Source organism: Phyllobates terribilis, unplaced genomic scaffold (assembly GCF_046119375.1).
Source record: "Phyllobates terribilis strain yellow unplaced genomic scaffold, ASM4611937v1 Scaffold_8__6_contigs__length_399053987, whole genome shotgun sequence".
Taxonomy (NCBI): Eukaryota; Metazoa; Chordata; class Amphibia; order Anura; family Dendrobatidae; genus Phyllobates; species Phyllobates terribilis.
The window spans coordinates 385,869,375-385,881,954 of NW_027362768.1; the positions used below are offsets into that span (position 1 = coordinate 385,869,375).

The 12,580-nt window shown below is 47.8% G+C and overlaps 1 protein-coding gene across 2 annotated transcripts in view; it reads right to left on the reverse strand.

Moving 5' to 3' along the window:
- Nucleotides 1-1,163: 1,163 nt before the first annotated feature.
- The window catches only part of CACNA2D2 (calcium voltage-gated channel auxiliary subunit alpha2delta 2), a 259,816-nt gene continuing 248,399 nt past the window's right edge, over nt 1,164-12,580 (reverse strand). For both annotated transcript variants that reach the window (XM_073645132.1, XM_073645131.1), the window contains 7 exons: nt 10,893-11,045; nt 9,087-9,139; nt 8,954-9,009; nt 8,400-8,523; nt 8,196-8,305; nt 7,845-7,927; nt 1,164-2,227 (listed from right to left, as the gene is read on the reverse strand). In XM_073645132.1, the coding sequence (XP_073501233.1) occupies nt 2,105-2,227; nt 7,845-7,927; nt 8,196-8,305; nt 8,400-8,523; nt 8,954-9,009; nt 9,087-9,139; nt 10,893-11,045 (702 nt within the window). In that variant the 3' untranslated portion in view covers nt 1,164-2,104. The remainder of the gene's footprint in view (nt 2,228-7,844; nt 7,928-8,195; nt 8,306-8,399; nt 8,524-8,953; nt 9,010-9,086; nt 9,140-10,892; nt 11,046-12,580) is intronic.

Sequence of the window (12,580 nt, forward strand, 5' to 3'; positions counted from 1 at the left end):
GGAGTACAGGAGCAAAGGGGCGGCCGGAGCCTGGAGACCAGGGTCAAAGGGGCGGCCGGAGCCTGGAGACCGGGGGCAAAGGGGCGGCCGGAGCCTGGAGTACAGGAGCAAAGGGGCGGCCGGGGCCTGGAGTACAGGAGCAAAGGGGCGGCCGGGGCCTGGAGACCGGGGGCAAAGGGGCGGCCGGAGCCTGGAGTACAGGAGCAAAGGGGCGGCCGGGGCCTGGAGACCGGGGGCAAAGGGGCGGCCGGAGCCTGGAGTACAGGAGCAAAGGGGCGGCCGAGGCCTGGAGACAGGGGGCAAAGGGGCGGCCGGAGCCTTGAGTACAGGAGCAAAGGGGCGGCCGGGGCCTGGAGACAGGGGGCAAAGGGGCGGCCGGGGCCTGGAGACCGGGGGCAAAGCGGCGGCCGGAGCCTTGAGTACAGGAGCAAAGGGGTGGCTGGGCCTGGAGACTGGGGGCAAAGGGGAGGCCGGAGCCTGGAGTACAGGAGCAAAGGGGCGGCCGGAGCCTGGAGACTGGGGGCAAAGGGGCGGCCGGAGCCTGGAGTACAGGAGCAAAGGGGCGGCCGGGGCCTGGAGACCGGGGGCAAAGGGGCGGCCGGAGCCTTGAGTACAGGAGCAAAGGGGCGGCCGGGGCCTGGAGACAGGGGGCAAAGGGGCGGCCGGGGCCTGGAGACCGGGGGCAAAGCGGCGGCCGGAGCCTTGAGTACAGGAGCAAAGGGGCGGCCGGAGCCTGGAGACTGGGGGCAAAGGGGAGGCCGGAGCTTGGAGACTGGGGGCAAAGGGGCGGCCGGAGCCTGGAGACTGGGGGCAAAGAGGAGGCCGGAGCCTGGAGTACAGGAGCAAAGGGGCGGCTGGGGCCTGGAGTCCGGGGTCAAAGGGGCCGCCGGAGCCTGGAGTACAGGAGCAAAGGGGCGGCCGGAGCCTTGAGTACAGGAGCAAAGGGGCGGCCGGGGCCAGGGGTACAGAAGCAAAGGGACGGCACCGGCCTGGAGTACAGAAGCAAAGGGGCCGCCGGAGCCTGGAGTACAGGAGCAAAGGGGCTGCTGGGGCCTGGAGACTGGGGGCAAAGGGGCGGCCGGAGCCTTGAGTACAGGAGCAAAGAGGCGGCCGGGTCCTGGAGTACAGGGGAAAAGGTGCGGCCGGGGCCTGGAGTACAGATACAAAGAGGCGGCTGGGGCCTGGAGACTGGGGGCAAAGGGGTGGCCGGGACCTGGAGTAAAGGGGAAAAGGGGCGTCCGGGACCTGGAGTTCAGGGGTCATGGATCACTTTTTGCTAAATGACTTTTGCCCTGATCCCCTCCCCGATGTGAGCAAAACTCCAACTCTTTTATATATGAAAATGATATGGAAAGCCGTGACAAGATGACAACTAACAGCAGTGACGACATCATCACCAGAGACAGCAGTGACATCATCACCAGAGACAGCAGTGACGACATCACAAGGGACAGCAGTGACGACATCCCCAGGGACAGCAGTGACGACATCCCCAGGGACAGCAGTGACGAGACCACCATGGGTGTCACCGCCATGGGTGGATATGACTGTCACCCTGATAGAAATGACATCATAATGGGTACATGACATCACCAAGGACAGCAATGACATCATCACCCTGAGTATATGGTCACAATGGGAAGCTATAACATCACTACTAGGAGTAGATATGACATCATCGGCCTGGGAAGATATGACATCATCGCTACGAGCTCCGGCTCATATAGCAGCTGTAGAAATGGATGAGGACGTTGAGGGCCCCTGACCCTGTGGCCCCCACAACTTATAAAGCAGAAATTCAGGTGAACAGACAGGAACCATGGAGACAGACGAACAGGAAACAGGGAATTCTGGGAGCTGCCATGGCTCTGCCCGCTCGCAGGGTAGGCGCTGCTACTCCGCCATGATGGTTTGCTTTCCTGGTTGCCATGGTAACTCCTGATAACACTAAAAAGTCTCCTTGTTGTCGCCGTAAAATCATCCAAATCAAGTGGTGGTTGTCGTGGTAACAGCCAACGCGCAAGAAGCGCTCGCCTGTTTGTCATGGTAACCACGTCACTGAACAAGAAGTGGCCTCAGGAAGGAGGGAGGAAGCGGAGCCGACCTAGAGGCCCCGGCCCACGGAGGACGAGGTGCAGCCCCCCAGCAGGAGCAGGAGCTGAAGACACAACAGCAGGAGCCACGACGGCCGAAACATGGAGCCCCGACCACAGTCCGAGGTGTCCTCCTGCAAGACAGAAGCGGAGGCGGCAATTACATGGGACTGCAGGCTACACATAGTGTATCATCTCAGAGTTATCGGTGGTGTTACATAGGACTGCAGGTGACATCTACTGTACTACATTATCTGTACTCAGGGAGTTATCACTGTGTTATCTGTGGTGTTACATAGGACTGCAGTGACATCTACTACATTATCTGTACTCAGAGAGCAATCACTGTGTTATCTGTGGTGTTACATAGGACTGCAGGTGGCATCTACTACATTATCTGTACTCAGAGAGTAATCACCGTGTTATCTGTGGTGTTACATAGGACTGCAGGTGACATCTACTACATTATCTGTACTCAGAGAGCTATCACTGTGTTATCTGTGGTGTTACATAGGACTGCAGGTGACATCTACTACATTATCTGTACTCAGAGAGCAATCACTGTGTTATCTGTGGTGTTACATAGGACTGCAGGTGACATCTACTACATTATCTGTACTCAGAGAGTAATCACTGTGTTATCTGTGGTGTTACATAGGACTGCAGGTGACATCTACTACATTATCTGCACTCAGAGAGTAATCACTGTGTTATCTGTGGTGTTACATAGGACTGCAGGTGACATCTACTACATTATCTATACTCAGAGAGTTATCACTGTGTTATCTGTGGTGTTACATAGGACTGCAGGTGACATCTACTACATTATCTGCACTCAGAGAGTTATCACTGTGTTATCTGTGGTGTTACATAGGACTGCAGGTGACATCTACATTATCTGTACTCAGAGAGTTATCACTGTGTTATCTGTGCTGTTACATAGGACTGCAGGTGACATCTACTGTACTACATTATCTGTACTCAGGGAGTTATCACTGTGTTATCTGTGGTGTTACATAGGACTGCAGTGACATCTACTACATTATCTGTACTCAGAGAGCAATCACTGTGTTATCTGTGGTGTTACATAGGACTGCAGGTGGCATCTACTACATTATCTGTACTCAGAGAGTAATCACCGTGTTATCTGTGGTGTTACATAGGACTGCAGGTGACATCTACTAGATTATCTGTACTCAGAGAGCTATCACTGTGTTATCTGTGGTGTTACATAGGACTGCAGGTGACATCTACTACATTATCTGTACTCAGAGAGCAATCACTGTGTTATCTGTGGTGTTACATAGGACTGCAGGTGACATCTACTACATTATCTGTACTCAGAGAGTTATCACTGTGTTATCTGTGGTGTTACATAGGACTGCAGGTGACATCTACATTATCTGTACTCAGAGAGTTATCACTGTGTTATCTGTGCTGTTACATAGGACTGCAGGTGACATCTACTGTACTACATTATCTGTACTCAGGGAGTTATCACTGTGTTATCTGTGGTGTTACATAGGACTGCAGTGACATCTACTACATTATCTGTACTCAGAGAGCAATCACTGTGTTATCTGTGGTGTTACATAGGACTGCAGGTGGCATCTACTACATTATCTGTACTCAGAGAGTAATCACCGTGTTATCTGTGGTGTTACATAGGACTGCAGGTGACATCTACTACATTATCTGTACTCAGAGAGCTATCACTGTGTTATCTGTGGTGTTACATAGGACTGCAGGTGACATCTACTACATTATCTGTACTCAGAGAGCAATCACTGTGTTATCTGTGGTGTTACATAGGACTGCAGGTGACATCTACTACATTATCTGTACTCAGAGAGTAATCACTGTGTTATCTGTGGTGTTACATAGGACTGCAGGTGACATCTACTACATTATCTGCACTCAGAGAGTAATCACTGTGTTATCTGTGGTGTTACATAGGACTGCAGGTGACATCTACTACATTATCTATACTCAGAGAGTTATCACTGTGTTATCTGTGGTGTTACATAGGACTGCAGGTGACATCTACTACATTATCTGCACTCAGAGAGTTATCACTGGGTTATCTGTGGTGTTACATAGGACTGCAGGTGACATCTACTACATTATCTGTACTCAGAGAGCAATCACTGTGTTATCTGTGGTGTTACATAGGACTGCAGGTGACATCTACTACATTATCTGTACTCAGAGAGCAATCACTGTGTTATCTGTGGTGTTACATAGGACTGCAGGTGACATCTACTACATTATCTGTACTCAGAGAGTTATCACTGTGTTATCTGCGGTGTTACATAGGACTGCAGATGACATCTACTACATTATCTGTACTCAGAGAGTAATCACAGTTATCGGTGGAGTTACATAGGACTGCAGGTGACATCTACTACATTTTCTGTACTCAGAGAGTTATCACTGTGTTATCTATGGTGTTACATAGGACTGCAGGTGACATCTACTACATTATCTGTACTGAGAGTTATCACTGTGTTATCTGTGGTGTTACATAGGACTGCAGGTGACATCTAATACATTATCTGTACTCGGGGAGTTATCACTGTTATCGGTGGAGTTACATAGGACTGCAGGTGACATGTACTGCATTATCTGTACTCAGAGAGTTATCACTGTGTTATCTGTGGTGTTACATAGGACTGCAGGTGACATCTACTACATTATCTGTACTGAGAGTTATCACTGTGTTATCTGTGGTGTTACATAGGACTGCAGGTGACATCTAATACATTATCTGTACTCGGGGAGTTATCACTGTTATCGGTGGAGTTACATAGGACTGCAGGTGACATGTACTACATTATCTGTACTCAGAGAGTAATCACTGTTATCGGTGGAGTTACATAGGACTGCAGGTGACATCTACTACATTTTCTGTACTCAGAGAGTTATCACTGTGTTATCTGTGGTGTTACATAGGACTGCAGGTGACATCTACTATATTATCTGTACTGAGAGTTATCACTGTGTTATCTGTGGTGTTACATAGGACTGCAGGTGACATCTAATACATTATCTGTACTCGGGGAGTTATCACTGTTATCGGTGGAGTTACATAGGACTGCAGGTGACATGTACTGCATTATCTGTACTCAGAGAGTTATCACTGTGTTATCTGTGGTGTTACATAGGACTGCAGGTGACATCTACTACATTATCTGTACTGAGAGTTATCACTGTGTTATCTGTGGTGTTACATAGGACTGCAGGTGACATCTAATACATTATCTGTACTCGGGGAGTTATCACTGTTATCGGTGGAGTTACATAGGACTGCAGGTGACATGTACTACATTATCTGTACTCAGAGAGTAATCACTGTTATCGGTGGAGTTACATAGGACTGCAGGTGACATCTACTACATTTTCTGTACTCAGAGAGTTATCACTGTGTTATCTGTGGTGTTACATAGGACTGCAGGTGACATCTACTACATTATCTGTACTGAGAGTTATCACTGTGTTATCTGTGGTGTTACATAGGACTGCAGGTGACATCTAATACATTATCTGTACTCGGGGAGTTATCACTGTTATCGGTGGAGTTACATAGGACTGCAGGTGACATCTACTACATTTTCTGTACTCATAGTTGTCACTATTAGTGTTGATTGAGTATGTATCATTAACCCTTTCCGGCGAGCACCTTGGCGTGCTCGGCGTTTCATTCACTGTCACCGCGCCTGCAAGTGTCACGGCTGTTAGACAACTGTAACACATGCAGAGATTGCCTGTCTGATAAGATAGTAGGGGACAGCAGGGGACAGGCAATCTCTGCATGTGTTACAGTTGTCTAACAGCCGTGACACTTGCAGGCGCGGTGACAGTGAATGAAACGCCGAGCACGCCAAAGTGCTCGCCGGAAAGGGTTAATGATACATACTTAATCAACACTAGTCACTATGTTATCCATGGTGTTACATGGGACTGCAGGATAGATACTGCTTTACAGTTATGCTATTTGTGATGTTACATAGGACTGCAGGATACAGTGGGTGCGGAAAGTATTCAGACCCCTTGACATTTTTCACTCTTTGTTTCATTGCAGCCATTTGGTAAATTCTATAAAGTACATTTTTTTCTCAGTAAAGTCCACTCTGCACCCCATCTTCACTGAAGAAAACAGAAATGTAGAAATTTTTGCAAATTTATTAAAAAAGAAAAACTGAAATGTCACATGGTCATAAGTATTCAGACCCTTTGCTCAGACACTCATATTTAAGTCACATGCTGTCCATTTCCTTGTGATCCTCCTTGAGATGGTTCTACTCCTTCTTTGGAGTCCAGCTGTGTTTAATTAAACTGATAGGACTTGATTTGGAAAGGCGCACACCTGTCTATATAAGACCTCACAGCTCACAGTGCATGTCAGACCAAATGAGAATCATGAGCTCAAAGGAACTGCCCAAGGAGCTCAGAGACTGAATTGTGACAAGGCACAGATCTGGCCAAGGTTAACAAAAGAATTTCTGCAGTACTCAAGGTTCCTAAGAGCTCAGTGGCCTCCATAATCCTTAAATGGAAGAAGTTTGGGACCACCAGAAGTCTTCCTAGACCTGGCCGTCAAGCCAAACTGATCAATCGTGGGAGAAGAGTCTTGGTGAGAGAGGTAAAGAAGAAGCCCAAGATCACTGTGGCTGAGCTCCAGAGATGCAGTAGGGAGATGGGAGAAAGGTCCACAAAGTCAACTATCACTGCAGCCTTCCACCAGTCAGGCCTTTATGGCAGAGTGGCCCAACGGAAGCCTCTCCTCAGTGCAAGACATATGAAAGCCCGCATAGAGTTTGCTCAAAAACACATGAAGGACTCCCAGACTATGAGAAATAAGATTCTCTGGTCTGATGAGACGAAGATAGAACTTTTTGGTGATAATTCTAAGCGGTATGTGTGGAGAAAAACAGGCACTGCTCATCACCTGCCCAATACAATCCCAACAGTGAAACATGGTGGAGGCAGCATCATGCTATGGGGGTGTTTCTCAGCTGCAGGGACAGGACGACTGGTTGCAATTGAAGGAAACATGAATGCGGCCAAGTACAGAGATATCCTGGATGAAAACCTCTTCCAGAGTGCTCTGGACCTCAGACTTGGCCGAAGGTTCACCTTCCAACAAGACAATGACCCTAAGCACACAGCTAAAACAACAAAGGAGTGGCTTCAGAACAACTCTGTGACCATTCTTGACTGGCCCAGCCAGAGCCCTGACCTAAACCCAATTGAGCATCTCTGGAGAGACCTGAAAATGGCCGTCCACCAACGTTCACCATCCAACCTGACGGAACTGGAGAGGATCTGCAAGGAAGAATGGCCGAGGATCCCCAAATCCAGGGGTGAAGAACTTGTTGCATCATTCCCAAGAAGACTCATGGCTGCACTAGCTCAAAAGGTGCTTCTACTCAATACTGAGCAAAGGGGCTGAATACTTATGACCATGTGATATTTCAGTTTTTCTTTTTTAATAAATTTGCAAAAATGTCTACATTTCTGTTTTTTTTCAGTCCAGATGGGGTGCAGAGTGGACTTTAATGAGATAAAAATGAACTTTTTAGAATTTACCAAATGGCTGCAATGAAACAAAGAGTGAAAAATGTAAAGGGGTCTGAATACTTCTCGTATCCACTGTATATCTTCTGCATTCTCTGTGGTGTTACATAGGCCTGCAGGTCCGACACCCCAGCTCTGCTACATGTGTGATATGTATAGTAGACAGACCGGTACCATTGTGTTGTAGTCGAAGCAGACGTGAGGACCTTTTCGATATCGAGGCATCTGCACCAGCTCACACTGCTCCGGACCCTCAGCTGTGACCAGAAGTTAATGGAGAAAAACAAGCAAAATGGAAACTGATGACGTAACGCTGCAGACTCGTTCTGATTCCTTATCGCATTAGACCTCCGCTTGCTGTCAGTGAATAGCGATGCCGTGTCAGCAGAGGGTCACAGCACTGCCTGCACTGATACACTGTAACGAGCCCTCAGCTGTGAGTCCGTGGCTTTGGATGGGGTTGGCCCTAGATGCTATGGCGGACCCCCACTGTATGCGCCCCGTATCACCCTGCCGGAAGGATACAGCGCGTCTCCACCTGGTCCAGCTTCATGGAGTCGCACTGGCTGCAGAGCATCGTCTCCGCCACCACGAAGAGCAGGTTTGTGTTTGCGAGTCTCTGGGCATGGAAGTATCTGACAGAGGAAAAAAGGTAAAGGCACGTGGGGTTAATTAACCCTTAAAAGCCCTGCTCAGCCCTCCCCCTCGGCCCCCCTGGACCCGACTGACCGGGAGCAGGGTCCGCAGTCGATGACTGCTGTGTACGTGGCATTGACGCTGCTGAAGTAATACTGCGTCTGCTTCATGATGCAGCTCGCCTCCCGCGGCTCCAGGTTCTCCGCCATGATGTCATCTGTGGGGACAAACGGGGCAAGTGGGTGCAGGGGGGTCACCGGGCAGCAACATGGCGCCACCCACCGCGCTACGATGAGACGCCTGTAACAACCTGCTGCACCTTTCCTGCTGATGTCACTTTCTACACTATATTCTGCATGTTGGAAACAGTCAGTAAGTAGGTGTTAGGCCTGTAAATGGTAATGGGACTATTTAACTCTTCATCTGTAATTGGACATTTACAAAAGTCACACTGACAATGCACACACATCCATCACAGGATCCGCCAACAGCAGCAGCAGCTTACTGACGGTTTCCAATTTTATTTTATCGTAAAATGTGGAAAAGGGGATAAAGAGGCCCAGGAGGTGATGACACGGGCACTCGCCACGTCCCCGCAGTAATCCCACCGCCACGGTCAGCGACTAGCGCAGCCCCCCGGCTCTTACCCGCATGCATCCAGCTGGTGTACATCAGACTGACGAACAGATGCTGCAGCAGTGACCTGCAGAGAGACCATTATAAGCCGGAGATTATAAGCGGGGACCGAGGACACTGGGAAATAGGGAGCCGTACACTCACCAGGCAGCAGCGGATGACAACCAGGCCAGGTTCAGCAGATCAGCGATGGTCGGCTGCAGAAGGAGACACCAAAGTCAGATACATTTATCTTATACTCTAGTCACACCCAGAGCTGCACCCTCAGAAATGCAGCCCATCCTTCTCCCTGCTATGTGCTGTCCAATCACTGCTGCTTGAGTGCTGACACAGCTAAATCAGAAGTCTGAATGCAGCTCTGGCTGTGACTAGAGAATAGAGTGATACAGCAGTGTTCACAATAATAGCAGTGTGTTCAAATACACGAGTTATCACAAAATCTTTATACTAGTTTTATTCAAAACATGGAGAAATGTATAGAATTTTAAGAAAATAACAAAAAATGACCATTGTTCTGTTCTACAATACAGCAGTGTCCGCATTTGTCTTTACAATCTCACAATATGTCCTCTTCTCTCTTTTTTTTGTGGATTTCGCATTCCTGTGAATCACTAAGCTATTATTTAGTTGTATATCACAGTTTTTTAGAACTGCTTCACATCTATGTTGCATAGAGTAAAATAACTTCTGGTCCCCGTCACCTGTTATTCCAGCCCAGGATGCTTTCACTACATCCCACAATTTTTTGGCATTTGTTGGTTTTGCCTCAGAAACAGCATTTTTGATGTCACCCCACAAGTGTCCTATCGGATTAAGGTCCGGGGATTGGACTGGCCACTCCATAACCTCAATTTTGTTGGACTGGAACTCGTTTACTGGTGTGTTTAGGGTCAATGTCTTGGTGAAACACCCATTTCAAGGGCATATCCTCTTCAGCGTAAGGCAACACATGACCTCTTCAAGTACAAGTATTTTAATATATGCAAACTGGTCCATGATCCCTGGTATGCGGTAAATAGGCCCAGCACCATAGTAAAAGAAACATGCCCATATCATGATGCTTCCACCATGCTTCACTGTCTGCAGGGTGTACTGTGGCTGAATGCAGAGTTTGGGGGTCGTCTGATGAACTGTCTGCGGCCCTTGGACCCGAAAACAACGATTTTACTTTCATCAGTCCATGAAATGTTTCTCCATTTCTCTTTAGGCCAGTTGATGTGTTCTTTGGCAGATTGTATCCGCTTCAGTACATGTCTTTTTTTTAACAGTGGGACTTTGCGGGGACTTCTTGCTCAGAGATTAGCTTCACACAGGTGTCTTCTAACTGTCACAGTCCTCACAGGTAACGGGATACTGTCTGTGATCATCCTGGAGCTGATCAGTGGCTGAGCCTTTGCCATTCTGGCTATTCTTCCATCCATTCGGATGGTAGTCTTCCGTTTTCTTCCACGTCTCTCTGGTTTTGCTTTCCATTATAAAGAATCGGAGATCATTTTAGCTGAACAGCCGATCATTGTCTGCACTTCTTTATAAGTTTTACCTTCTCCAATCAACTTTTTAATCAAAGTACGCTGTTCTTCTGAACAAGGTCTGGAACGACCCATATTTCTCAGGCTTTCAAGGAGAAATGCATGTCCAACATGTGCTGCTTCACCCTTATATAAGGGCCCCCTGATTCACACCTGTTTCCTCACAGAATGATTGACCCCCACACTGCTATTATATTGAACACCCCGTACAATTAATTATTCAGATACACAGAGTCAGAAACCTGCGGATCATGAATGCGGGGTCTGGGGGTTTCTTACAATCTACTGCGCCGACTGGTAAGTTGATTAATCCGGTCAGTCATATTGGCTGCTGGTATTCTGAACACTACTGATGCTACTTTTCAGCAGCCGCAGGGAGGGTCCGACGCTCACGAGGCCTCCGATTACTGGGAACACTCACTACAAAGATCCCTCTGGGGGCCGCGCCTTTGTTGCTCTCGGTTTTGGGGGCGCACAGTGACTGGTAATCGTAGGACTCCTTCTTGGTGAAGAACGAGCTGTTGTACAGAGCAGACATGAGGTTGGGGTCCACCTCGCTGAAGAACTTCCCGACCTAAGAGAAACACAAGGGGTTAATGTGATGAGGAGCCTCAAGTCTCACAATTAAAGCTCAGGTTTCGCAAACTCTCCCCACTTCAGAAATTATATCCACCGGTCCTAGAATCAGTCGATCCCCAGCCAGGACTGGCTGATAACAGAGAGTAGCAGATCTACCCGCACAGTGAGGTCTGGATACACTCGACTCCACATTCTCCGTCCTCATTACCGACGTGGTTTTTTCCCCTTCACTTTTTCTGCTTCTAAAAATACTCAATTTCTGAATCTCCGGCAATTACCAACACGAGTGAAAGAGCAATTACCCTCCGGAACGAGGCGCAAACAGTCACCGATCAGGAGGATCCCGCAACGAACGCAACGCCGGCTTATGTCACCACATAAAAACTAAAAAATATATGACAGAGGCAATCTGATCCACATCACATCTACAAATCAGATCACACATACAGTCACTGTCCACATACATTACATATACCCCAGAGCTGCGCTCACTATTCTGCTGGTGCAGTCACTGTCCACATACATTACATATACCCCAGAGCTGCACTCACTATTCTGCTGGTGCAGTCACTGTGTACATACATTACTGATCCTGAGTTACACCCTGTATTATACTCCAGAGCTGCACTCACTATTCTGCAAGTGCAGTCACGGTGTACATACATTACATCACTGATCCTGAGTTACATCCTGTATTATACTCCAGAGCTGCGATCACTATTCTGCAGGTGCAGTCACTGTGTACATACATTATATTACTCATCCTGAGTTACATCCTGTATTATACTCCAGAGCTGCACTCACTATTCTGCTGGTGCAGTCACTGTGTACATACATTATATTACTCATCCTGAGTTACATCCTGTATTATACTCCAGAGCTGCACTCACTAGTCTGCTGGTGCAGTCACTGTGTACATACATTACATTACTGATCCTGAGATACATACTGTATTATACTCCAGAGCTGCACTCACTATTCTGCTGGTGCAGTCACTGTGTACATACATTACATTACTGATCCTGAGTTACATACTGTATTATACTCCAGAGCTGCACTCACTATTCTGCTGGTGCAGTCACTGTGTACATACATTACATTACTGATCCTGAGTTACATCCTGCATTATACTCCAGAGCTGCGCTCACTATTCTGCTGGTGCAGTCACTGTGTACATACATTACATTACTGATCCTGAGTTACCTCCTGTATTATACTCCAGAGCTGCGCTCACTATTCTGCTGGTGCAGTCACTGTGTACATACATTACATTACTGATCCTGAGTTATATCCTGTATTATACTCCAGAGCTGCACTCACTATTCTGCTGGTGCAGTCACTGTGTACATACATTACATTACTGATCCTGAGTTACATCCTGTATTATACTCCAGAGCTGCACTCACAATTCTGCTGGTGCAGTCACTGTGTACATACATTACATTACTGATCCTGAGTTACATCCTGTATTATACTCTAGAGCTGCACTCACTATTCTGCTGGTGCAGTCACTGTGTACATACATTACAT